The following is a 27800-nucleotide window of genomic DNA, read 5'->3' as shown; positions in this document are numbered from 1 at the left end:
CCGTCCCCTCCCCTCACGGTGGAAGGTAAAAGAAGGACGAAAAGCGACTCTGTCCTCCACTTGTAGAACAGCACAACTGCCTGAAGTTTAGCCAACCAAGGCAGATGAAAACAAGGATTTACTTCTGCAGCAGAGACAGAAAACTCGCCAGGATTTCAATCTCCATAGAAAGTGTATGGTACACATACACTGATTTTGGAGCTGCTCCCATTCTCTGATCGTTTCTGTATGAGCCGTGCTGTTTAGGAGCTCTTTTATTTGTTAGAAAGCCAGTGAGTCAGGAGCTGGCCATGTCATGGGACTGTGGTCTCAAGTACATGTTCTCCATGTCCCCTGCTCTGCAGCAGGGCAACAAATGCATCCTGCATGACAAGGAGGAACTGTCCAGACTCGAAATGGTCCAGAAACTAGCAAAGGATGGCTGTCGCTTCCTGCAAAATCATGGCAAGGGACCAGAGGTGACAAGTGAGGTGAGAAACCCAAAAGAGAACCCAACACTCTGGTTTATGCCATTTTAATTGATATTTTTGCTGCCATGTGCCTTTGTTTGTAGTTTATTTAGTTTTATGCCATATGCTCGATAATGTTTCCATTATTTTGCTGTGTTCTCAGTAGATCCATCCAGCAGATGAGACCAAATCTTTTTTTTTTTAAACTAACAAAATAGTTTTTAGTCTGCTATAAAAGGGATGCATCTGTACAAGGTAGCAGTAACCCTAACCCTAACCCATAGTTAGGAAACAGCTGACCCTAACGTGTTTGCCATCAGCAGAATTATTAAGAAAATGCACTTTGTTTATTTGTGGCGGTGTCTTCAGATTAAAGGCTGGGAAATCTAAGAGCACACACTCCTCACCAGCCTGTTTATTTTTTAAACATTACATCACTCAGCAGCTAGCATTCTAGGAGCCATGTGATTGGCTAACACGGTGGGCTCAGCTTCTCCCTTCCTGCCAGCTGTATTCACTTGCTGAACTATTAAACAATTGCAGGAAGAGTTGACGTTGCTTGTTGGGCCGTGGTGGCAGAACATTGTGTTCTCAGGGCGGGTTCCCATGCGTCAGATCGCTGACCTTTTCCCCCTAACAAAGCTCAATGTCAACCCTAACCCTAGCCCACCGCCCATTACACGTTAGCAAAAGTCAGTTCTACTTCTGTTTTATTCCAATATACGATTCATGAGTGTGCTGGTGCTACACACACACACACACACACACACACACACACGCACGCACGCACGCACACACTCACACACACACACACACACACACACACACACGCACGCACGCACGCACACACACACACACACGCACGCACGCACGCACGCGCACACACACACACACACACACACACACACACACACACACACACACGTATGCATCCCAGAGATAATCTGATGAGTTGACTGGTGGATGGTTTTGGTCGGATTACTTGACCTTGTTGGTAACATTTGTTGAGCGATATGAGATAATCTTGTGCTTCTTGCTGTAAAGTGACTCCAGGCTGAACGACAAGCTGATATTTTAGGTCACTCATCATGAAAGTGCTTAGAAACCATCCCAACTGGCTTAAAGACACATGCTTACCACACATTAGTCTGTGTGTTTGATGGCGTTTAGTGCAGAGATCACAAGTGTTCTGCAATCTCCTTACAGGAACAGAAAGCTGCTTTGATATTTAAAAATGTTTATTGAAATTAACGTATATTTAAGACGTCACAGTAAAACTTGTTTTGAGTGTTTAAGATTTGGTTTTGGCCACAACACTTCTACTTCTAATGTCTTATTAAAGTCATAAGAAGTTGTTGCATTTTCTATGTTTTATCACAAAAACTAAAGGTAAGCACTTTGACCTGCAAACGGTAATATGTGTGTGAAGTCCTTCCCAGATCCAAGATCCAACTTCATAGACATTTGGAATTGAACTTGTAAGTTTTGATTCGCTCCATCAGTGCCTGCTTCCTGTCCTCTGTCCACGGTGAATAAAGACCAGCAGAACTCCCACCATTCATGAGAAAGTGCTGTATGAGGTTTGTGCATTTGACGTTATGTTGTTCATAACGGGAGACGATGAAGCTCAACAAAACTCAAGAAAAGAAATCTGATGTACAAACACTTTAGTAGTCAGTGCCTTCATGCAGTTCTGTGGAGGTCACACTATCTGCAGTCCATCAGGACTGACATCCTGTAAGAGTGGTCTAGTGGCCAATACCATTTGTGCAAGTCCAGCATGTGAGCAGAAAGTGTCTCTCCAGCCAAAATAACCCAAAGAGAGACACTACAGTTTTGGTGAGGCTTGGATTTACGCAGAACCCTAAATTGTACTCTTGGTTTGACCCCATAGTCATGATGGGAGCTCCTTAAGGTTTGTGAGGGAGCTGTTGGGCTTGGTGCCCCGTCTCATTCCTGACTCAATAGGCCTTGTTGTTTGTTTTCTGTATTATAACCACAAACACTGCATTACCCCAAAAAGCTGAGGCTGGATTTATAAGTCATCGTGAGGACAGGGTGACAGCCATTCTCTCAGACACCCTGGCTTTACTGGGTAATGTGAATATCACACGTCGTCTCTGCCGGGAAAGAATTTCCAAGCTTTCCTCCATCTCTACGACCTTCATCTCAGAACCTTTTTTTCTGCTCGTGTGCACAATCTATTGTAGGATCAGCACGAACAAGTTCATTTGATCTGTTTAAACCAGAAAACGTTAGAATACATCATTTTTTGTTAGAAACATTGGTGCAGGCACAATACTTTATGTGCTCACTTCAGAAGACAAGACTTCTAAAAAACCTCCACCACATTTGTCTCCAGAAAACACAATTATGGTGGAAGCAGACCACCACTGCTTCTGGCCTTTCAGGCCCTGGCTGTCAGCATAATGAGAGATGACTGATGTAATGTATTAGGGTGAGTTAGACTTTTATTGTGAAGGGCACCGGAGGAGGGAGGTCACGTCCTTTGGAAAAATAAAAGGAGCCAAAACGGCATGCTAAAAAGAAAAACTCGGTTCTCATGTCAAGTTATTTTAACAAATAATAAACATTACAATTGATGCTAAGCAGTGGGAGACCAGTGCTTCACACCAGTATCTGATCTGTGTGCTCTATTGTGAAAAATCCTCAAGTTTTGGAAACCATAGTATTGTTTGGGTCCAAAATATAATCCAAAATATGAACTTCAAGTTTTAAATGAGAAAACTTTCTTTTTTACCTTTTCAATAAAAACTTGCCCAAAATTTATATTTCAGTATTAAAGTTCCCAAGAAAGGTATCATTGACGACCTGAAAAAGTGATACTGGGTCAGTAGGCAGATGTTAGGTTGCAGGGCTTCCCGGACTCCCGGACAAGCCCCCACTTTGTGGTAACCTGCTTCATTATTGTCTGCTTTTCCGGGGTTGGGTCGTGGGGGCCGAAGTACTCTCCACAGTGTACTCCGCCCACTGATCCACAATGTCCCATGTCGAGGTCAGCAGCTTGCCGTCCCCACTACAAACAGTGTTGGCGGCGCACTGCTTTCCCCTCCTGAGGCGCCGGATGGTGGACCAGAATCTCCTCAAAGCTGTGTGGAAGTCTTGCTCCCTGGTCTCACCAAACTCCTCCCATGCCCGGGTTTTAGCCTCCGAGCCGCATTCCGCTTGGACTGCCGGTACTCATCAGCTGCCTCTGGACTCCCACAGGCCAAAAACACCCGATAGGAAGCTTGATGGCATCCCTACCCGTTGGTGTCCACCAGCGGGTTCGGGGGTTGACAGGCACTGACAACCCTGTGACCATAGCTCTGACAAAGGGTGTGTGTGTGTGTGTGTGTGTGTGTGTGAAAACAAGAAGGTGCCGTCCACGGCCTGCTGTCTGCTCTCCCGATTGTTGTTTTTGCTTTTTATTTTCCTGTGTTGCTCTTTGGTGCATAGTAGCTCAAATTTTCACTATGATCACCTCACCCTTCTTGAATTTCGGCATAAACTTGGATTTACCTATCACCGCTGTTCGGATCTAAGACGGTCCTTCGCCCCGCTGTTTACGGCGGTCCCAGCTCTGCTGCTTCGCTCTCCCCGCCCGGCATGGCTACCAAGGAAACGCCGTAGACATGGCAAATGCGGGGGTTCCAAAGTGCGGCTCAGAGCCTCCTCCGGCCGTTCGTGCATGGGATATAAACCTCACCTGTCACCAGAGTTGATGCATGGAGATCATCGGACCTTCCGCATTCCATCGCTCTGTCGAAGATTCTCTGGGGAATCCGGTCGCCGGAATGCCTCAACCACCATCTCGTGGATGCACCGGGGCATCAACCAAGCTAACCTTTGCTATCCTACGGTGGCCCAAGCGGCCCAGTCACCCCGGTCAGCTGATTCGGGTCTTCCACCGATCTTCAGGGTAGCTCTCCTAAACGCCCGGTCAATTGGGAATAAAACCCTCATTTTAAGGGATTATTTTTTCCAGCATGAGGTGACATTATTCTGCATGAACGAGACCTGGGTTCTTCCTGGTGAGTCAGCTGCTCTGTCAGAGCTCTGTTCTTCGGACTGTCAGGTTCTGAATGAGCCCAGGCTCACTGGTGGTGGTGGTGGATTACTAACCATGTTCAGATCCTCTTTCCATCCTAAAAAACTTACTATACCAGTGACTCCAACCAGCTTTGAGTTTATGGCTTTTGAGGTGGACTTTAGTCCTCCGCTGCTGTTTATTCTCTGCTATCACCCACCTAAGTACAATTCAAACTTTTTATCTGAATTTTCTGATCTTTTAACAGACTTTCTTCCAAAATATGACCGCAGGATTATTCTTGGTGATTTTAATATACATGTTTGCTGCCCTGACAAACCTCTTGTTGGTGGCTTTTTAGAAATTTTAGATTGTTTTGATCTCCAGCAACAGGTCCACTCACCCACCCATTCAGGATCGCACATTTTAGACTTGGTTTTGTCATTTGGGATCTGTATCTCTGATCTGAATGTTGACTCTGCATGTTTCTCTGATCATTCTCCTATTATTTTTAATATCTGTGGCTTGACACCTCCATCCACTAGGAAACATAATCAACACCTTACAAGAATAATTTCCCCTTTCACCACCAGTCTATTAGCATCTAGCCTAGCTGTGACTCTATCCACTTCCCAACCTGATTCCACCTGTGTAGGAGTTGAGGAGCTGCTGACCTCTTTCAACTCTACCTGCTCAGCTGTTTTAAATGCAGTCGCTCCTCTAAAATCCAGGCATAAAACAACTGTGGCAGACCCTTGGCTCAATGACTCGTGCCCTAAGACGCCGAACGCCGGTGGCGGAAGAACAAGCTGAAAAACTCCTACCAATTATTCAAGGATTCTTTGACCTGCTATCATAAAGCTGTCCGCACAGCTAGAAACAGATATTTTGCAAAAATAATCACTAGGCATAAAAATGACCAGAAGAAACTGTACAGTGTCCTCACCTCTGTACTATCACTTAGAGAATCTCCCAACTCTTCTCCCTCTACAGGGGCTCTTTGCAATGAGTTTCAAAACTTTTTCCTGCATAAAATCCAGGGTATTAGATCTGGTTTCTCTTACTCAGGCTTACTCAGTGGAACCTCACTGTCCACCCTCATTCTCTTGCTTTGCTCATGTGACACTCTCTTCCCTGGTTGATCTAATCTTGGCTATGAAGCCCTCAGGCTCTCCAGAGGACAGCCTTCCTCCAAGACTGCTGCACAATGTCCTTCCAGTGGTGGCCCCTGCTGTTTTGGATATTGTCAATTCCAGCTTCTCCTCTGGTGTGTTTCCAGCTGCTTTTAAAAATGCAGTTGTTCAGCCGCTTTTGAAGAAACCAGGCCTTGACCAGTCTGACTGTGCCAATTATCGCCCAATCTCAAAACTTCCATTCATCTCAAAAGTAGTTGAGAAACTGGCTCTCACGCAGCTCAGTTCTCACCTAGATGACAATGGGATTCTTGACCCATTCCAATCAGGTTTTAGACGTAATTACAGCACAGAGTCTGTACACATTAGGGTACTCAATGACATCTTGATTCTGACTGACTCTGGCTCTCATGTGCTGTTACTCTTAAGCCGGGCGTACACTGTGCGACTTTTTCACTTTTTTGAGCCGATTTTCCAGTCGTGCGAGAAGCCACGACATCGGGGCGAGTTTTGCGCCGAGCGGTCGTGTAGTGTACAGGGGGTTATGAGAGGCGATTAACACCACGTGACCAGCCGCCGATCAGCAGTCGTGAGGTCGCAGGGACTTCTGGTGTGTTTAATATTTCGCTCGTCCCTCATGAGGGTATCGTACTGTTGAAGCGGCGCTGCGAGCAGCTGCGAGCAGCTGCGAGCAGCTACGATCCAAAAAGTATCAGAACCGCTCACGGCGCATGCGCGCGCAATCCTGCATCAACGCCGGCCGGTCGCTCGCTATTTCCCTAATAACACACGCTGCTCGTTTTTGTTTCTACACGTTTTTTACTCACAAAGATTGTCAAGAAAGTGTGTTTGTCGTGTTCATGTCAAATTAAACTGATCACAAAACACAGATTCACTTTCTTTATTTCGTTTTCCTCATCCAACCCCCATAAATCCCTGTGTGTCCTCCTGCAGCACTCCCGAAGAACAACAGGCAAGACAAAAAAGTCTGACGTGTTGAGTAAAAACTGCTATTTTTAGCACATTTTTAGGGCCGACGTGTTGCTACCAGACGTACAGTGTGAGCAGTCAGGTCGCATGCGAGAACTGGGTCGTGCAGTGTGAGCACATGACTCGTGAGATCTGCTCTGCGAGGAAGTCGTACAGTTTGAGCTGAAGCTGAACGCTGCGAGTGAAAAAGTCGCACAGTGTACGCCCGGCTTTACTCAACCTGACTGCAGCATTCGACACTGTAGACCTCACCATCCTACTTCACAGACTTGAATTTTGGGTGGGTGTGACCGGTACTGCCCTCGAATGGTTTAAGTCGTACCTTAATGGTCGGTGTTTTAGTGTTCATGTTGGAGACTGCTCTTCTCCCAATGTCCCACTTCCATGGGGAGTACCACAGAGCTCCATCCTGGGTCCTCTCCTCTTTTCAATTTACATACTACCACTTGGTAAGATTTTAGCAAGTCTCGGGGTTAACTACCACTCTTATGCAGATGATTGCCAGATCTACCTTCAAATCAATCAACAGCACTCATTTTCTATAATGTCAGAATGCCTCTCCCAGGTCAGATCCTGGCTTTCTCAAAACTGCCTACGGTTAAATGACAACAAATCAGATGCCATACTTTTTATCCCCACTAACATGAATGGCGCTTTAGATGCCTCAACTCTCCCACTCAATCTCAGATCATGGGCCACTAGCCTAGGTGTGAAACTGGACTCTGACCTTTCAATGTCTTCACAAGTCAACGCTACTGTCAAGTCCTGCTTTTTCCAACTCTGCCGCATCACTCGTCTTAAGTCAATCCTCATACGCCCCGGATCTTGAGTCAGTCATTCATGCTTTTCCTTTTCCTTCACGTCTGGATTACGCAAATTCTGTCCTGATTGGGATTAATGCTTCAGCCTTAAGCAAACTGCAGAAGGTTCAAAATGCCGCAGCCAGATTTTTAACCAACACCGACAGACGCATGCACATCACACCCATCCTCGCAGATTTACACTGGCTCCCAGTCAAATTTAGGATTAACTTCAAGGTCCTGTTATATGTTTACAAGGCTTTGTACTGCCCATCCCCATCCTATCTGACGGACCTGCTGACCCCATATGTTTCCACCCATGCCCTTCGGTCAACAGATCATCTGCTGCTTGTTGTTCCGAAGGCTCGGTACAAATCACGGGGGGAGCGTGCCTTCTCTTATGCAGCCCCAAAACTCTGGAACTCTCTGCCCCTCCGTGTGCGTCTGGCTCTCTCCGTTAGCACTTTCAAGTCGGCCCTGAAAACGCAATTCTTTAGCATTGCCTTCCCTCCGTGACACTTTTCATGACAGTCTAGCACCGGATTTGAGTTTTTAATTCCATTTTTATGATTTAGTGGCACACTTTTGGCACCTCGCACCATCTGGTATTTTATTTCGTTTTATTTGTGCCATTTCAAATGTTTTATTTTCCGTCACATAATTTTATTTTTATAGTGCTGTTAACTGTTCTCCTATTTTATTGTTTTTAGTAGGAATTTTTATCTCCGACTATTTATGTTTTGTTCTTATGTATTTTGCCTGTTCTTATTGTGTTTCTTGGTCAAGCATTTGGCTTTTTTATGTACAGCACTTTGGTTAGCTGCCATGCTATTTTGAAATGGTGCTTTATGAATAAATATGGTATGGTATGGTATGGTATGGTATGGTATGGTATGGTATGGTATGGTATGATTGGCCACCTCCACAATGGAGGACTGTAACATGCTCATTCAGACTCAATGTCTGCTGCCTTGCCTGGGACATTTTGGAAGTTCTGTCAGGGGCTGAAGCTCCTTCTGACAGGAGATTAACACAAAATAAACTCAGAACATTTGATTTTGCAGACGATGTTGAAAGTCCTGCAGAAAATAAGGCAGAAACATCAGACCAAGCATTCCCAAGAAATATTCTTCTATATTTTACTTCCACATTAGTTAGTGCAGTCATTTTTAGGAAATCTGGACAAGTTTGCATCTGAATTCTATAGAAGCCATCAAAGGCAAGGGAAAACGCTTCTTCTGTTGTGTCATTTTTGTATGTGTGTGTGTGTGTGCGCGCGCGCGCGCGTGTGTGTGTGCACGTGTGCATGTGTGTGTGTGTGTGTGTGTGTGTGTGTGTGTGTGCACGTGTGCATGTGTGTGTGTGTGTGTGTGTGTGTGTTAATAAATCAAGATTGTGCAGCGAGTGGATTTAAAAAAAAACTTTTGGAGTAATTGCAAGTTGCACCGGCCGTTTAAGAGGTGCAACCCCACGTTTGGTCTTTCATGCCTCCTCTCAGACATGTTTTGGTGCTACTGAGAGGACATGAGAGATGAATCTATAATCTCTGGGGCTTTAACGTGGACTACAAGCCATTGTTAACATGCACAGGATCATCATTTGGCAGCTTGAAAGAGATCCCCTCTTGTTCCCCCAGACAGCACCCATAATTTAATTGGTTCTGTGCATAAATCAGCAATTTAAGTATGTGACTCATTTATGTAAATCCCTGACTGGGCTCCTGCGATAAGGACTAAATATCATATATGGATACTGCCTTTCATCACTGACAGGGTATTGTGATGGAAATAGGTGGTGATTTGTGTGAATGGGAGGAAAAACACTGAGGAATCTCCTTTGATGACATGATGTCTCCCCCCCCCCACCCCCGACTTTTCCTCTCCAGCCACAGAGTGACGAGGCAGTGCGTCTGTGTGTGAGAGAGAGGGGCCATGATGTGCTCGTGTTCCAGAGAGTGTCGTCAGAGCTCACTGCATCTGTGAGGGGAGGAGGGAGGGACGAGGCAAAGAACAGGAGGTAAGCCTTCTCTCCCCCTCCTCCCCTCCCTTTCTGGATTCCCCTCCCTCAGTCTCTCTCTCTCTCTCTCTCTCTCTCTCTCTCTCTCTCTCTCTCTCTCTCTCTCTCTCTCTCCTAGCTCTCCTCCTCTCATCATTTTCTTCCCGTCTCTATCGATCACACACTCACTCAGGCCTCCCCTACGTGGCAGCTCCCAAAACAGAAATGACTACCTTACACACAGAGAGTGAAACTGAGGAGCCTTTTTAGATGGTTTTTCTGGAACACATCAGGACCTTTCACTGAGCTCCTGGACGACAGACAGCAGTGGGATACTGTTGGTAGGAGTTGAAGGTGGATAGGATGGATCTGTAGAGCTGTCATGCACTCCTCGAGGACGGGCTCTCATCCACAGCCCCTGAGTGTGCATCAGGAAGAGGGCAGGGTGCTGCTGCATGCTGCCTTGGTGGAACAGGAGGAGGATGAGGAGGACGAGGAGGAGGAGAGCAGCAGCGACAGCGCCAGCCGGGTTGAGCCGGTGACGGTGCCCACCTTTGACGTCCCCTACTTTCGCTACATAGATGATGAGGGAACGGAGGGAGAGGAGGAGTGGAGCAGCAGCCGCTCTCTGTCCTCTATCGGAGGAGACTCTTCTGCTGACTCTGTTGTGTCTGACAGGTACGTGGTGGTGTCAGGGACCCCCGAGAAGATTCTGGAGCACTTGCTGAATGGCTTGACCCTGGAGGATGACCGCGGGACAACGCAGGGGAAAGAATCAGGTCAGCAGCCCCTTTCTCCTACTCTTAAACCTTAATTTGCTCTGTCTTCACCTCCTCTTTGACTTCACCCCTAAATAATGATTTAGGACACCAACCCCTTGTGGGTAATATCAGTGAGTTAGTCCTGTGCTAGTAAGGATCCAAAGTTTCAGCCTGTCCTGCAAGCCTCCAGCAAAGAGCGACACACTCCAGCCCTACAGCAACAACAAATCACCACATTTCCTCTCATCCCAGCAGGTACATGATCATGTGCCGCTGTTGCCAGGGCCGAGAGACCCTCTGCTGCTGGAGCTGGAGAGGAGTTTCAGTAGGAGATGATGAGTTGTTACTCAGTCAGACCAGGAGCAGAAGTAAGGGAAAAACACGAAGAGGATTAAAAAAGAGCAGATTTTTTTTTCTTGGAGTGATTATAGATCACATCTCATCAGGATGGTGGCAGGCTAACCACACACACATCCTCGTTGACTCTGTAGGGGAAGTGAATATAACTGATCCTAATTCTCCTTCATGGCTGTGCATTCGTAGATCCAGTAGACAGCGGTGTTTTCTACACGTGCTAAACCAAACGTTTCTATGTGTAAACCAGTGAAAACAAAGCTGTGGTGAACATCTTTCTTTCATTGTAAGAGTGGGAGTCCTCCCCAGTCAATGAGTCTGGCATGCATCAGTCTGCATTGCTGCATTAAGAGGGATGGTTCAAGCATGCACATGATTGCTTTTGGGTTTAAATGTAGTTTAATTTGAATTATACTGGACTGCTGTTGTTCAGTCTCAAAAGTGTCACAGTTGTTCGTGCTGATGCCATTTCATAAACCGTACACAGTTCTCTGGCACAAAGACTACAACATCCCACCTGGAAGCACCACAGGTGCCGCTGTAGTGAACACCTGTGAACAACCCAAGTGTGGTCGTGTCAACAGCAGCAATACAAAGCTGACAGGAATCTAAAGGCTCACTTTAAATGTTTTAATGGCTGCACTGACTAGCTGTTAGCTTGTCAGTCTGGTTTCTCCTTGCTGAAGCAACAGGTGAGATATTAAACAGACATCCTTTTGTGCAGCCATGTGAGTCTCTACTGCCCCCATAAACACTCCAAACACAAACCCGTCTCCTGTTGGTGTTTCCAGACCCCCCACAGATGACAGGTTTCTGCAGCAGATTACTAACGCTTGTACACATTTCACATCAAACTGGGAATATGTTTTCCCCTCATTATGGTAACACTTGATTTCATCAGCGAACATCATTACACATGCCGAGGAACTTTGTGTCTTCCTGCCGGAGATGGCCCTTCTTCTCAAAGCACCAACGGCATGCTAGTGGCAAAACACTGAGTGTGAAGCCCAGCTGTGTGGATTCCTCATGTGTCTGCGATGCAGTCGCTTCCCTCATCCAGTCTTTAGTACAACTATTGATTCTTGCTCTGCACAGATCCCAGTGCACACTGCCAACTCTGAAAAACATGTAACGTAACGTTGGTTCCTAATGACGAGCTAATTCACTAAAGCACCACATCAAGAGATTATGATGGGTATTTGTAATCTAGAGGGTGAATAAATGATTAAGCCCTGAGAATGCTGGGACAGTGATGATCATGGGTACGGGCGACACAGAAATGCCCGCATGTGAAACGCTGCATTGATCGTTGCTAGAGGACTGGCAGTTTGACTGATTTCACAGTACGCTGAGAAGGGAGGCAGCTGCATCAACTCAGCAATTTCTCCAAAGAGGAAGCCAAACGGGTTCAGGATAAACCTAACCCATCTGTGATTAGATAGCACATCAGTAAAATGTTTGATCCACAGAAAGAAAGGGGTGTTACTGAGGCTCGTTCATGCAGGGGTTCGGATTTCAGCGTATTTTATTTACCTCCAGCTTCTCCGTTGCTTTAAAAAGAAAAGCGAATGCAGCATTGGTGATGAAATTAAATATTTACTTTGGTTTTCTAAGCTTTGATTGCTTGCAAAATGTGCACCCGGTGGGAGCAGTGAAGCTCTAACTCATGAGAAAGTGTTCTAGTTTAGATAACTGGGAGAGAAGCAGCGAGAGGACGTGTACGGCTGTGCAGCTCACTGCCGCCGTGTTCAAGGTGTGTTCTTGTATTTATGCTGCCTGTGTAGAAGCAAGTGGCCTCCTCCTAATCAGGGAGTGATGTATCCACAGCTGCTCTGAACGGATTAACATAATGATGTCTGGGAGTCTGCTGGACCAGAACGCACACAAAGGCCCGGGGAAGCTGCTGTGAAATGAAAGAGAGGAAGTTATAATTCTGGGAATATGGCAGGCATGCACAGGGGCTGAGTTAGTAAAACGTTACAGATCTGACTTTATTAGATTGTTTTTACATTTAATTACATCGAGTTTGGAATCTGTTATTTATGCAGCATTTTATTTGTGGTCTTTTATCAAAATTTATTTGATTCACAACGTTTAAAGAAATAATTATTGAATAAACATGGATATATATGTATACATATGTATATATATATATATGTATACATATATATGTGTATACATATATATATATATATATATATATATATATGTATATATATATATACACACATATATATATATATATGTATACATATGTATATATATATATATATGTATACATATATATGTGTATACATATATATATATATATATATATATATATATATATATATATATATGTATATATATATATATACACATATATATATATATATATATATATGTATACATATGTATATATATATATATGTATACATATATATGTGTATACATATATATATATATATATATATGTATATATATATATACACATATATATATATATATGTATACATATGTATATATATATATGTATACATATATATGTGTATACATATATATATATATATATACATATATATATATATATGTATACATATGTATATATATATATGTATACATATATATGTGTATACATATATATATATATATATATATATATATATATATATATATACATATATATATATATATATGTATATATATATATATATATACACATATATATATGTGTGTGTGTGTGTGTGTGTGTGTGTGTGTAGTTTGGCCACAACCAATAGACAGAGCTCGGTTGTGGGGCATATCTACGTTTTCATCGCTACTGTAAAAAGTCAATGGGGCAGTCCACCATACTGTCATGGTGTTTGTTGGTTTGGGACCCATATGCAGGTGAGTGAGAGGCAGCAACATACTTAAATCCATTTATTACAGGGACTTGGGAGTGCAGACAGAACAGGAACAGAAACATGTCGACATGAGGAGACATGAGACAAGGACAGCAGCGAACCAACAGCAGACACAGGACCGACAGGGTTCACTGGGAGCAGGTGATCAGGTTAACAAGAGGCAGGTGCAACCGTGCAACTAATTAAACGCTAACAAGGGGAGACGAGAGGCAACCAGGGCTAGGGAGCAGCACGTGACACACACACAGGAAGAAGAAGAAGAAGGCCCAACCCCAATACTCACCCTGCGGTCTTCAGCTAAGTGCACTAGGAGAAAGTGTGCAGTATAGGGTTCGAGTGCGAAGTACACACGTCTGCAAATAACTGCCGAATTGAGACGGGGAGCATTACGTCATCGATCACAACGCATTCCAGGAGGCTGGTCGCTGTGATACTTTTCTCAAAAACCTTTATTAACAACTTTTAAACTAACAACCAAACAAGTTATTTGAAATAAATTTACATTCATTGCTACTTTGTCTAAAAGTTTTAGAGCATCAACTAATCATCCTAAAGTTAACAAATGTCATTAGAAAATACAGATGTTCAGAAAAGGAACTTGAGCCTTTTCTCCTGCAGCAATGGCTTGTGGGTAACACCTTTGCCCGAGGTCCGCATCGCTGCGGACTTGGGTGAAGTGCAGATTAAGGGTGCAATGGGGGCGTGGCCAACTCCTGCACTTGAGAATCGGGACACCCTACGCACTCGCACTCCTGGCTGGAAACGTGCAAATGAAGGGCGCAAGGGTGCCAGTGCGAGTGTTGAGATTGGGCCAAAGAAGAAGAAGAAGAAGAAGAAGAAGAAGATGTATTAATCAAAAAGTCTAAATTGTTTAAAGTTGATGCCAAAGCCGTTTGTAATGATCGCCCTTCCTGTGCGTCATCATCTTTGTAGTTTTTCCCTTTTGCAGCTTTGGTGCCAAGGCCGTCCAACATCTCCCCACAAACATGGAGCACTGTGATTGGTCCAACTTTAAACTGTTCAGACCAATGTTAGACCTGCTGAGGCTACAACAGAGCGTCGCGACACCGACCTGCAAAGTAAAATGTTTTGCCCAACCTCCTTGCCTGTGTCAAGCCAGGACCTCCCAAAGCCATCTGTAGGCAGACAGAGACATACAGGAACTCTTACAGAGCTGTGATACCATTGGGTGTGTGTTTGGGATTTTATAAACGTAACTGTACACATATATCCTTGGTAACCTCACAGCTACGCAGACAAAATGATGGTGTCCCCTGTATCTCATGTAAGTCAGTGTGAGATCAGGGAGGAAAGGTGTGTTTGAACTCATCTGAGAAAAATGAATCTGAAAAGTCCCGCATCTTTATTCATAGATCGACCAAAAACAGTCGTGTGCCATGAAGACGTCTCACCTATTGTGTGTTCGTCTGAGATTTTCCTCCTAAAGCGATGCTCGACAGTAAAGAACGAGCTCTCCTGCTTGTGGAACATAAGGAACGTAGGCCACATGAATCATGAAAACAGCCCTGCTGTTGAGGTGAAGATCACCAGAAATGAATCACGCAGCTGTTCCTGCCCTTCAGCGTCCTGCAGCTTTAATGAGGCTGTGCCAAATGAAAGTCTTCTCTCCTCTCTAATATCTGTTACCGCTGCCTCATGGATTGCCTCCAAGCAGCCAGTTTCTGGAAATCCTCTCAAATGTCATGAATGAATGTTAATGACTATCTGACTGACTGAATGGATGGTTTTGTGTTATTTTGATGAATGACATTTGTAATGAGTCACTAAGTTGTTTAACTGATGGTGACTTTTTTAGTTTTGAAAGATCACAAAGATTATGAAGGCCGTTCCATAGTTTAACGCCCAAAACGGAGAACTCGTTGCAGTAAGGTGATCGTCTTAGCTTTTAGCTGAAAGATGATGCAGATGATCAACTGAACTGTAGCACTTCATTCAGATCCTCTGATGGATTTTCTTTCCATTCATCATTTTAGATTTTTAAAGCTGAACTTTGAGCAACAACAAGTTCCATCCATAATAAATGATGTGTCTGTTTTTGCAGAAACACTTCTGGATGACTTCCTGCTAACCTACCCAGTGTTCATGTCCACCAGCGACTTATGCCAAGCTCTTCTTGGACAATATCCTTCAGCAGGGGTCTTTTGTGGAACAGTTCACCCGTGATTACACTTCAGGGACTGTGCAGTTGGAGAGAGATGCTTGAAGAACATCTGCCTAACTCGACGCTGATTTTCAATCATGCTTTTTTTCAAACCAACATGTAATCCTTAGCAAAACCTCACCTACTGCACCAAGCGACACAGAGGCAAGGACGGTGCACAGGAAGCTCTGGGAAGGAAACAGAAAGTTCTGCACCTGGTGTCGCAGTGGACGTCTCTCTGTAGAGACTTCCTGCGAGAGGACGAGAACGTCAAAGTTTTCCTGAAGGTAGGAAACAGCGTGTGTGGAGAGAGGGGGAACCTGTGCAAGAGGTGAAATGGCTGAAATCGTTTGTTTCCAGGGCGTTGTATCGATGCGTGTACGAAGATCTATATGAGCACCCGACCCTGGAGAAGGAGGTGCAGGAGCTGCAGAAACTCTACCAGCTGCATCGCAGACAGTAAGAAAACCACGTCACTGCTTTGTTTCTTCTTCCAGTAAACATGTGCAAGGAAATTCAAAATGCACCGTTCACTTAAACGATGTTTGAGTGTGTGCAACATCCAGTAGGAACGAAGGCCACTGGAGTCCAGACAAAAACGTCTACGTACAAAGAAAGACTTCTGCTCTGCGGGCATCTTTTAAAAAAAGTTTCATCAATGAATTCACTCATGAAATGAAAAGTAATTGCTGTGCTCTGGGGTGTTTAGCCCAAAAACACCAAGATCACTGAGCTCTTTGCCTTGGATTTACACGAAATGCAGGAATTTAGAGCAATAATGACAAGCTGTCAGAAGCGTTTATCACATCACACCAGAAAAGGAAATTCCATAAATGGGGAGCAGGGAGCACGCAGAAACTTCCCTTGGCTGTGGAGCCAGGATGTGGTGCAAAAGCATGAACAAGTCTAGCCAGAGGTGCCGAGTCTCTGTGCACTGGTCACTTTTTAAAAGGAATGAACAATAAGTGATTTTTCCCCATTTTTATCCTTAATTGATTTATTTTATCTAGTCCGAAAATCACAGCCATCATTAACAAAACCTCAGAGCAGACAGATTATATTCTGATTCTAGCTCCTTTTCCTGTGATTGAGTCCTCACATCATCTGTTGTCAGTCCGGTACAAGGGATCGCCAGCTCCATTAGTCCCAGCTTCATTAATCCCAGTATACCTTCAATATTTCATACCTGTAGTACAATGTTAGGTAGAATAAAATACAATACAATTGTTTGTGTGTGTGTGTGTGTGTGTGTGTGTGTGTGTGTGTGTGTGTGTGTGTGTGTGTGTGTGTGTGTGTGTGTACACATGTTCTTAACCTGAGCAAAAATAACTCAAAATGAAAACAAATTAGAGCAAGTTTTGTTACGTTGTCCCAGTACTGTTTAGGTTTAGGATAAAGGGGCGTGTCACCACAATAGGCTACCATGTTGACCCCCCCCCCCCCCCCCCCCCCCCCCCCACACACACACACACACACACACTTAAAAACTGCAGGGATTATTCCGACTGGGTCTGCAGCTGATGTCAGCATCTCCCTCTCTGATGTCTACATGCAGGGGTGGGCACCAACCGGGGGGGGGGGGGGGGGGGGGGGGGGGGTGTCGTTGACCGGCACGCTGCTGTATTTATGAGCTTTTCACAATCAACCCATCTCAGAGGAGGACAAGGCTGCTGCTCTGCTTCTGAGTGAAAAGGTGTAATTTCTTCATAGAGCGAAGCCTCCTGTCGGCTCCCGCCTGGCCTCTTTCTGCACATCCAACCTCCAATCATACATTCCTGGGAGCTCAGAGGAGAACACATCTCTGTTTGTTTTAGGGTGAGGTTATGGCTCTCTGAGCTCATTTCTAAATCCGCTGTGATTCCACTCTTGTTGGAGCGCGTTAGATGACACGGGCTGATTGGACGTGACAGAAGGAATCGGGCTTTTCATTAGTGGGAGGCTGCTGCTGGCCTCTGAGATGGGATCCCTCAGGGCGGGCTTTGTGCCAACACGTCTATTGTGCTGCAGAGCCCAGTAAAAGCTGAGAGATGATAACAGAACATGCATCACGGACACACCAACAGGAATGGAGCGGTTAAATGAAGGGATCACCCTGGAATGTCTCAAATCTACTCAGCACCAAGGCTCATTGATGCTGAGCTGCCATATTGGACTGAATTAAGCAGGAGGGTGTGTTTAGTGTAAATACATTCCTGTTCCACTGGTTACAGAGTGAGCTGGAGGTTAAAATGTGATCATTTAATCTTTCTGTGCATGAAAGCTTGTGGTGTACCTCACCGTTCCATTTCTCTTTTCCAGTGCAGCGGACGACGAGTCGCCTCACAGAAACGTAAGCCAGAAGATCTTTTCATACAGGATTACAAAAATGAATAATTACCTGATTATCAATTGAACAAAAGGAATTACATACACTGAATAACCCTACTATGCAACTAACAGGCCATTATTTACCAGATTTTTGCCAATAGCCTTTTAATTGAACCATTTCCCCCAGATGAAAGGTCATGTGTGTGTTTGAGACTCAGCTGTATGAGATCTTTATGTTTGCTGAACAAAGCTCAGTACAATTATAATTAGGTAATCAACACACTGATTGCTTTTGTTGATAAATATTATTTATAGGGAATGAAGTCTTTCATCTGCATTCAGAACAGTTCTTTAATAAACAGTTTAAAGGTGCATTATGTAGAAATGAAGTAAAAATGACATCCGGTGGTAAAAGTTGGTCACTGCAACCACTTTAAGCAACTGGAGCTTTCGGCTGGATGTCATCACGTTACAGTTGTCGGCGCTGCAGTATTAGCTCTCAGGAGACCCCCCACCCCCACCCCACCCCCCCCGAGAAAAACTGACATTAGACTCTTTGGGGATTTTCTCACTGTAACATTCTCGCTATATTCTTACATAATGCACCTTTAATAATAATGCTTGTTGTGTAACTTAGTTTCATGACACTGTTTAATTTGTGAAACCTCTGTTAGCCGAGGTCACTTCCCGCCAAAGTCATTGTTCTCTGATGAAAATGTGACTTTAATTCACAAATTTTCCTTTTTTAGAGCAAAACCCTTTTCCACCAGCTGAGTTTAAAGGAGAGCAGGCTGAGGTCCAGAAGCCCGCAGAGGAGGGCCAAGGAGGGTACGTCACACGACACGGCGCTTCCTCCCGGCGTGCGTTATTTCCAAATAAAGGAGGCGTGAGGTGTGGGCTGAAGAACAATAGGTGGGCTTTTTCCAGGGATTGAATCAGATTTTTGGGAAGGCAGGTTCCTGATTCACCGAGTGACCTGAGAAAATATGAGACCAGCTGTTAACGTCAAAGCTAGAGAAATGAATGAGGCTTTGTGGGTCTACTGCAGTGCATTTCACCAACTTACCACAAACACCAGTAAAAACCAACTTTTCTTTCCCTGACAGTTCTGTGTCGAGTGTACGTCACCGTGGACTCGTACCTGAGCGTGAAGGTCAGCGGGGGGGCAGCAGCTCAGGAGCTGCTCCAAGCGGTGGCCGAGAGGATAGGCGTTCCTCAGGCAGAGCTGATGCTTGTGGCCATTACGTTTCCAGGAGGTAAAAATCTTTCTAAATTATCTGACACAGCAGGTTCATGCTGCCTAACGTCCCTACGGTAACTCGACCTACAGCGCTTACACGTCCACAAACAAAGTGACCTTCTAGAAAACACACCCCAGTTTTAAAATAAATTCTATTTCATTCAATTGTTGAGGTCAGACCCAACAGACCTAAATGTTTCTGAGTTCGGAGGGAAAGTGTCAGTTCAGATCTGTTATTGGAGCCGAGCGGTCTGATGTCCCATAGCGGCTCACCTGACAGGTTTTCTGCTGTTGGTGATGTTTTCCCATCTGCAGGTAGACTCCTCCTGCAGCCTCAGGACAGAGTCTTCTCCTCGTCGCTACGCTCTGTAGGGAGGCTCCACGTCTGCAGGAGGGACCTTGGTGAAGTCCTGGTAGGATGCTTCATTAGCTTCACATGTAAATAACTGGGCAGGGTTACCTGGAGCATGTCTAGAAACTTATAAAGACACAAACATACAGAAAACCTGCCAAAGTTGAATGATCCTGATCTAGATGTGTATGAGAAGAAATGGTTACAGAAGTAACAACATGACTCATTCAGTTTGTTTGTTTTTGCTAGAGGAAAAAACAATATTAAAAAAATGACCCAAAGGATCTCAAAAGACAAAGTGAGACATGCACATCATCAAGATGTAGAAACAGAATGAACTGATGAATGGGACATGCCACAGCTGCAGGACAGGCATTTGGACCACAGACTAAGATGAATGACACACGTATCGGCCAGGTTGCTTTGACTACGACTTTTTTAAACCTATTTTTGTGTCACACTCTGTAAATTATTCAGCCAACTTGACTCTGGCGTCTTTCAGTAAAAAATACCTTCTGAGCCATTCAATGAGATTTGAATTAGATGAAGACGTTTTTCTTGAGTGAGTTGCAAAGCTTATCAAAAGTATCCTATAAATATGTACACACTGGCCACTTTATTGGGTACACCTTGCTAGTACCGGGTTGGATCCCCTTTTACCTTCAGAACTTAATCCTTCGTGGAGTAGACTCCACAAGGTACTGGAAACATTCCTCAAGAGATTTTGGTCCATATTCACATGATAGCATCAGCAGTTGCTGCAGATTTTACATCTTCACATCCATGATGTGAATCTCCCGTTCTACCGGATCCCAAAGCTGCTCTATTGGACTGAGATGTGGTGACTGTGGAGGCCATTTGAGCACAGTGAACACTGCCATGGCCTGTCGATGGCCCATCGAGTGCGAATCAAGGTACAAAAGGGGCATGATCAACTTCCGCACTTGAGAATCGGGGCACTCTACGCACTCGCACCCCTGGTCGGGATCGCGCAATTGAAGGGCGCAGGGGTGGAAGTGCGAGTATTGAGATTGGGCCCATGGTGAAGAAGCCAGTCTGAGATGATTTGAGCTTTATGACACGGTGCACTTTCCTGCTGGAAGTAGCCATCAGAAGATGAGTACACCGTGGTCATAAAGGGATGGACATGGTCAGCAACAATACTCAGGTAGGCGTTACAAAGATGATCAATTAGTACTAAGGGGCTCAAAGTGTGCCAAGAAGATGTCCCCCACACCATTACACCACCAGCAGCAGCCTGAACAGTTGATACAAGGCAGGATGGATCCATGCTTTCATGTTGTTGATGCCAAATTCTGACCTAACATCCAAATGTCGCAGCAGAAATCAAGACTCATCAGGCCAGGCAACATTTTTCCAATTTCATATTGTCCAGTTTGGTGAGCCTGTGTGAATTGTGGCCTCAGTTTCCTGTTCTTAGCTGACAGGAGTGGCACCGGGTGTGGTCTTCTGCTGCTGTAGCCCGTCTGCTCAAGGTTAGATGTGTTGTGCTTTCACATGTGCTCTTCTGCAAACCTTAGTTGTAACGAGTGGTTATTTGAGTTACTGTTGCCTTTCTATCAGCTCAAACCAGTCTGGCCATTCTTCTCTGACCTCTGGCATCAACAAGGCACTTTCACCCACAGAACTGCCGCTCACTGGATGTTTCCCTTTTTCAGACCGTTCTCTGTAACCTAGAGATGGTTGTGCGTGACAATCCCAGAAGATCAGCAGCTTCTGAAATGATAAATGATAAATGACCCGCACTTGTATAGCACCTCTCAGAGTAAGAACTCCAAAGTGCTTTACACTACAGTGTATCATTCATCCATTCACACATACATTCATACACTGGTGGGGATGAGAGGCGAAATGCTCAGACCAGCCCGTCAACAACAACGCCACGTTCAAAGTCACATAAATCACCTTTCTTCCTCGTTCTGAAGCTCGGTGTCAACTGCAGCGGATCATCTCGACTATGTCAGCATGCCTAAATGCAGTAGCCACCATGTGATTGGCTGATCAGTTATTTGTGTTAATGAGCAGTTGGACAGGTGTACCCAATAAAGTGGCCAATGACCGTGTATTGTGTGGGAATCTATACATCTGCTTTTGGATCATGATCTCCAAATTGAAAAGTTTATACAAACAATATACAAACAACAACAACGAGCCAGATTTGTTTGTTTCTCCTTTGAGCAGAACCTGTTTACAGACAACTCAGAGCTGGAGCAGAGGACAGCTCACCTGCTGAGTTTAAACACCTGGGATGTGGCTGTTGCCCTCACCAGCTTCGACTGGACCATATTTACCTCGATGCATGAGGTCCGAGTTATTTTGAACCCTTGAGCACAAACACACACCTCTGTAATCGCTACACAAGAACGTTGTGCTCCCTCTGACTTCGGCTGTGTGCGGTTTGATTTTGCAGCAGGAGCTGGTGTACTTCACCTTCACCCGTCATGTTTGCAGCAACCAGAACACTGCACTGGAGCTGCTGCTGCAGCGCTGCAACGAGGTGCAGCTGTGGGTGATGACCGAGGTGCTGCTGTGCTCAACGCTCTGCAAAAGGGTCCAGCTCATCAAGAAGTTCATCAAGATAGCTGCTCAGTCAGTAGCTTCATTTTCCTCCCACTCTCACATCACAGTGGTGGAGCTCATGGGCTGATTTTGCATGAGGATGCTGCTCCCTCTAGTGGCAAAACTGTAAAATGCATCTTCTCCAATCATCTCTTGCAGCTGCAAAGCACAGAAGAACCTCAACAGCTTCTTCGCCATCATTATGGGCCTGAACGCTGCAGCTGTCAGCCGCCTCAGTCAGACGTGGGAGGTTGGACATGTTTTTGGTTTTTCCTTGCAAGAATTAATTTCCTGTCATGTCCCTTTTACTTCAGCAAGTATCTGACTTTTCCTGCAGAAAATTCCTGGAAAGTTTAAAAGGCTGTTTTCAGAGCTGGAGACAGTCACGGTAAGAGCAGCATCACTGAAACTCGTTTGTGTTCCTGCAACAGGGAATTTAAACACCTACACAAACGTCAAGGGTCCATCTGATCATTAACCTCTAACTGACTGGTAGCAAAGCTTGCATGCACAGACACACTCCTCCATCTCAGGAGGATCACACTCATTCTGGACATTTCTTCCCAGGATCCTTCACTGAACCACAAGGCCTACAGGGACTCCTTCAAGAAGATGAAGGCGCCAAAGATTCCCTTTCTCCCTTTGCTGCTGAAAGGTGTGATCACTACTTCCGCAGCTTCATTTATCCAACACTGAAACATCGGGTGAACTAAACTATGACTTGTGCCTGTTGTAGACATCACATTCATCCACGAAGGCAACAGGACGTTTCACGATAACCTGGTTAATTTTGAGAAGCTGGTGAGTTTTTTTCACTTGTTGATTTTGAGTAGACGCATGAGGAGGCGTCAAACAACACTCATTTACTCTGTCTCCATCTCTCTCACCTCCAGCACATGATAGCAGACATGGCGCGGCTCATCCGGCAGTGTCAGGCAGATCCCGTGGGTCAGTATTTGGACATCCCCTGACTGCTCTAATGCTGTTTATCACAAAATAGTTCTGTGTGAGATTTCTGAACGAAAAAAGAAAAATCTCCCTGACCATCAAGCTTTAATTAGCTGAAATCAGCAAAAAAGGTTCCATGGTTGTTTTCAACTTAGAGGGAAGTACAGATTCTGTTGTATTTAAATATCACACACACACACACACACACACACACACACACACACACACACACACACACACACACACACACACACACACACACACACACACACACACACACACACACACACACAACCCTAACCAGAACCAATGCTGATCTATTCCTAACCCTAACCTTAACTAAAACTTAATTCACACCAGACCTCTAACTGGTACAGTAAGCTTCTGGTGTGCTTCTAAAAAAAAGTGAGGACCAAAAAAATGTCCTCACTTTGTAGAGAAAATGGTCAAAATGTTCCTCAGTATGTGGTATTGTTAAGTTCCTCTGTTAGGTGACACAATCCCCACTTAACAGGGATCATCTACTGGAGAAATATACGCAGGATTCCACTCAGGACTTCATGGCTTCACTTTTCATTTTCCTTTATTCCACTTCCATTTCATATTATCCAAGATGGAAATAAGGGATGACGAAGCACGAAGCAAGGCAAAGCCTACGAGCAGGTGAAAAACCTTAAACAAAAAAACAGTGTGTGTGCTAAGAAACAGTGTAAATTGTGTAACATTTCATTATAAACTGCCATTCATAAAATGTGTGATTTCAACGTGATATTCATTTATAAATGTTAGCACGAAAAAAAATATATATCATTAATTCATTCGGATATATCATTAATTCATTCGGACCCAAACTCACTTAAATTCATCACTTCAGTTATTTGTTTCACTCTTACATAACAACATTAAATAATGAGCAATCAAACATCACACTGATTTCTAAACACCCGACACAAACATTTATGATGCGCACCGGTGTCCACAGCGTCAGCTCCGAGCTGCGCTCAACAATCACACATCAGCTGATCGGCACGCACACACGCGTTACAAATCTGCGTCTTACCGGCTGCCTTTCCAGTCTTTAGATGAGTGTCATTTACCGCTCCGGAGGATCACCACGTTGGTGCTTCCTCTAGGAACTTTCACAAACAGTTTTCCCTCCTGACATGTCCTACATAAAACATTTCAGGCAGGAAATGCGCGGTGACGTTCTGAGATGTGGAGCGACGCGCGCACTGACCTTAATTAGTTCCAGCTGTTTCATCTACCACCTACCCCGTGTGTCTTATTTATTTTCTTTATTTTTACATATTTTTTTCCATTCTTTTTTATAATTTTTATTTTAGTTTTTATTTCAATCTAAATATGCTGTATGATCATGATTTTGACCGCACAGGTATGTACACACACACACACACACACACACACACACACACACACACACACACACACACACACACACACACACACACACACACACACACTCACTCACTCACTCACTCACTCACTCACTCACTCACTCACTCTTTCTTGTTTGTGTGGACCTCCATTGACTTCCATTCATTTTAGTGACTCCACTATGCCTAACCCTAACTAAAACTAAAAGATAATTCACTCCATCAATTTCCTCTGCTTATCTGGAGTCAGGTTGCGAAGCAGCAGCCTAAGCCAAGAGGCCCAGACTTCCCTCTCCCCAGCCACCTGGGCCAGCTCCTCCAGGGGAATCCCAAAGCGTTCCCTGGCCAGGTGAGAGACATAGTCCCACCAGCGTTTCCTGGGTCTTCCTTTAGGTCTCCTCCCAGTTGGACGTACCCAGAAAACCTCACCAGAGAGGCGTTCAGGAGGCATCCCAACTAAGCTCGAGCCACCTAAACTGGCTCCTCTCGACGGGGAGGAGCAGCAATTCTACTCCGAGCCCCTCCCTCATGACAGAGCTTCTCACCCTATCTCAAAAGGAGAGCCCAGCCACCCTAAAGAAAACTCATGTTGGCTGCAATCTCGTTCTTTCGGTCACTACCCAAAGCTCGTGACCATAGGTGAGGGTGGGAACGTAGATCTACCGGTAAATCAAGAGCTTCGCCTTCTGGCTCAGCTCTCTTTTTACCATGGCAGATCGGTACAACGCCCGCATCGCTGCAGATGCAGCACCAACCCGCTTGTCGATCTCACGCTCCAGTTTTTCCTCACTCATGAACAAGACCTCGAGATACTTAAACTCCTCCACTTGAGGCAGGACCTCATCCCTGACCCGGAGAAGGCATTCTACCCTTTTCCGAGTCAAGACCATGGTCTCAGATTTAACTCCTCATCATATCTCTAAAAACAAGTTTAGCATTTTGTTCATTACCTTTATGGACAGAATAGGCGCAGCCGTGGTGTGGAGTGTGTCGAGTTTGGTGGCAGGAGAATCTCGTCTCTGCTTTATGCGGATGATGTGGTCCTCCTAGCTTCATCCAGCTCTGACCTTCAGCTCTTGCTGGGTAGGTTCACGGCCGAATGTGAAGCGGCTGGGATGAGGATCAGCACCTCCAAATCTGAGACCATGGTTCTCGACCGGAAAAGGGTGGCTTGCCACCTCCGGGTCGGGGGAGAGGTCCTAACTCAAGTGGAGGAGTTCAAGTATCTCGGGGTCTTGTTCACGAGTGAGGGTAGGAGGGATCGGGAGATCGACAGGCGGATTGGTTCGGCGTCTGCAGTGATGCGGACGCTGAGCCGATCTGTCGTGGTGAAGAGGGAGCTGAGTCAGAAAGCCAGGCTCTCGATTTACCGGTCGATCTACGTCCCAATCCTCACCTATGGTCATGAGCTTTGGGTAATGACCGAAAGAACAAGATCGCGGATACAAGCGGCCCAAATGAGTTTCCTCCGTAGGGTGGCCGGGCTCAGCCTTAGAGATAGGGTGAGGAGCTCTGACATTCTGGAGGGACTCGGAGTAGAACCGCTGCTCCTCCGGATCAAAAGGAGTCAGTTGAGGTTGTTTGGGCATCTGGTCTGGATGCCTCCTGGACGCCTCCCTGGGGAGGTGTTTCGGGCATGTCCTGCTGGCAGGAGGCCCCCGGGTCGACCCAGGACACGTTGGAGAGGTTACATCTCCAATCTGCTCCGGGAACGCCTTGGGGTCCTGCCGGAGGAGCTGGTGGAGAAGGCCGGGGAGAGGACGGTCTGGAGCTCCCTAGTTGGGATGCTGCCCCCGCGAAGCGGAGGAAGACGACGAGCATTGGAACTGTCCACACGTTACAGGTTAAAGTTAAAATTTGTCCACTTAAACACATAAAGACAAGTACACACACACACACACACACACACACACACTATGAACCTTTAATAACTTAATGATGCATCATCATTTATCTGAACCTATTTATTTCCTACTTTCCTCGTGTTACAGAGTAGAAAGTGGAAACTGTCTTGGGCAACAGGGTTAGGGTTAAATGTGTGCCAGAGTTTAACATCTGGATCTTTTGCTTTTGTTTCAGGAAACGGAATCACCCAGAAAAGCAGCTCAGAAGTTCGAGCCTACGTCGATAACCTTCATGTCATTGACAATCAGCAGACTCTGTTTGAGCTGTCACACAGAACGGAGCCTCGCGCTTAGACAAAAGCTGTTTCTTCTGTTCTTCCCTCTGTCAAATTGCCAAGGATCAACCCATCACCGTCTCGTCTCGTCTCGTTATCGCTCAGGACTCAGACAGCAATCACAGGAAAGGAACCCGATCCTGGCTGAACACAGGATGGGGCCCCTGAATCACAACGCTGTCGCTGTAGTAACATAAACAAGCACATTTTAGGAAAGCTTCAGAAAGTGTTTGCATAGATCCTCAATCGTGACTGATCACAGCCATCCAACAGCAGCCCTGCAGAGCCAGAACGTTCAACCACAACAACAGCAGAAGGCTCGAGCTTCTAGTTTATCAATCCAGCCGAACTAGAAGCTGATGCTGCTGTCTGGCTTCTGTCCTGCAGAGGGCAGAGGTTTGCTGTGATGGAGCTGATCTGCAGCGAACAGCTTCCCTTTGTGGGGAATGAACACCCTGCCTCAGATTACAGCTGGCACAGTCCTCCTGGAGCACTGATGCTGAACCTGGGTACATCGAGAGGTGTAGACGGGTTTCATGGAGGGTCTTCTAACATAGACACTGTTCAAATGGCCGCAGCAGTAGTTTTATTAGATTTAGCCAAAGAGTATTACTTACACACACACACACACACACACACACACACACACACACACACACACACACACACACACACCTCTTTCTGGTTAACAATTAATCTTTACAGATGCAGCATTTTAGATGGGGCTCTGAACACGAGTCAGGAGCCGGCAGCGTGTGTGGTTTACTGTGTTTCAGTGTGAGCGTAATAGCTGCAGACAAATAAATCCAGTAATGAAAACAGGAACTGCTCATGGTTTTTAAAACTTCCACAAAAGAAACTTCTAGACAATCAGATAAATAAATCAGGATTTGGCTTTAACTTTTAGCTGAGTGGTGAATAAATGAATCTAAGCAGCAAAAAAAAAAAAAAAAAAAAACATTAAAAAACCCTTTAGGACAACATTTCTCTGAGAATAAAAAGCAGCTAAAAATAGAACTGTAGAAAAGTGTTTGCTTGGTCAAGTTAAATAAGAGAAGTAAATTAAAGGTTGAGTCCTGGTTTAGCAGCATCACCTTTAATGCTGTCGGCTTAAGAACGAATGTTAGATTATATTTATATAGCACAGGCCTCCTGGATAAGGTTATTAATTATTTCAGAATGTTTATTTGTATTATAAATGCTATTTAATATATTTCCGTTAACTGACGTTTTATGGACAAC

General features: G+C 45.1%; 1 protein-coding gene across 2 annotated transcripts; it reads left to right on the top strand.

Annotated features, from left to right (window-relative positions):
* The first annotated feature begins 72 nt into the window (after positions 1-72).
* Positions 73-26805, top strand: LOC107378679 (rap guanine nucleotide exchange factor 5). Of its 2 annotated transcripts, none has more exons than XM_070551639.1 (18): positions 73-470; positions 9288-9418; positions 10076-10176; positions 15460-15538; positions 15701-15846; positions 15921-16017; positions 17857-17887; positions 18615-18693; positions 18972-19121; positions 19421-19518; positions 21660-21782; positions 21892-22067; positions 22197-22287; positions 22375-22425; positions 22605-22692; positions 22774-22838; positions 22931-22985; positions 26459-26805. In XM_070551639.1, the coding sequence occupies exons 1-18, from the start codon at positions 291-293 to the stop codon at positions 26575-26577; spliced, it is 1860 nt and encodes a 619-aa protein (XP_070407740.1). In that variant the 5' UTR covers positions 73-290; the 3' UTR covers positions 26578-26805. The 2 variants fall into 2 exon arrangements, with proteins under 2 accessions (XP_070407740.1, XP_070407738.1); XM_070551637.1 differs by having other exon boundaries at positions 21889-22067.
* Positions 26806-27800: the final 995 nt, after the last annotated feature.

This window comes from Nothobranchius furzeri, chromosome 5 (assembly GCF_043380555.1).
Source record: "Nothobranchius furzeri strain GRZ-AD chromosome 5, NfurGRZ-RIMD1, whole genome shotgun sequence".
Taxonomy (NCBI): Eukaryota; Metazoa; Chordata; class Actinopteri; order Cyprinodontiformes; family Nothobranchiidae; genus Nothobranchius; species Nothobranchius furzeri.
The sequence above is the reverse complement of the archived record's forward strand: the minus strand, read 5'-3'. Positions and strand labels throughout refer to the sequence as shown.

Excerpts from the sequence above, each read along its gene's own strand:
- LOC107378679 (XM_070551637.1), top strand. The coding sequence starts at position 291 with ATGTCATGGGACTGTGGTCTCAAGTACATGTTCTCCATGTCCCCTGCT. Across the intron at positions 22,839-22,930 it reads TGGTTAATTTTGAGAAGCTG|CACATGATAGCAGACATGGC; the intron begins GTGAGTTTTTTT and ends TCTCACCTCCAG. Across the intron at positions 22,986-26,458 it reads GTGTCAGGCAGATCCCGTGG|GAAACGGAATCACCCAGAAA; the intron begins GTCAGTATTTGG and ends CTTTTGTTTCAG.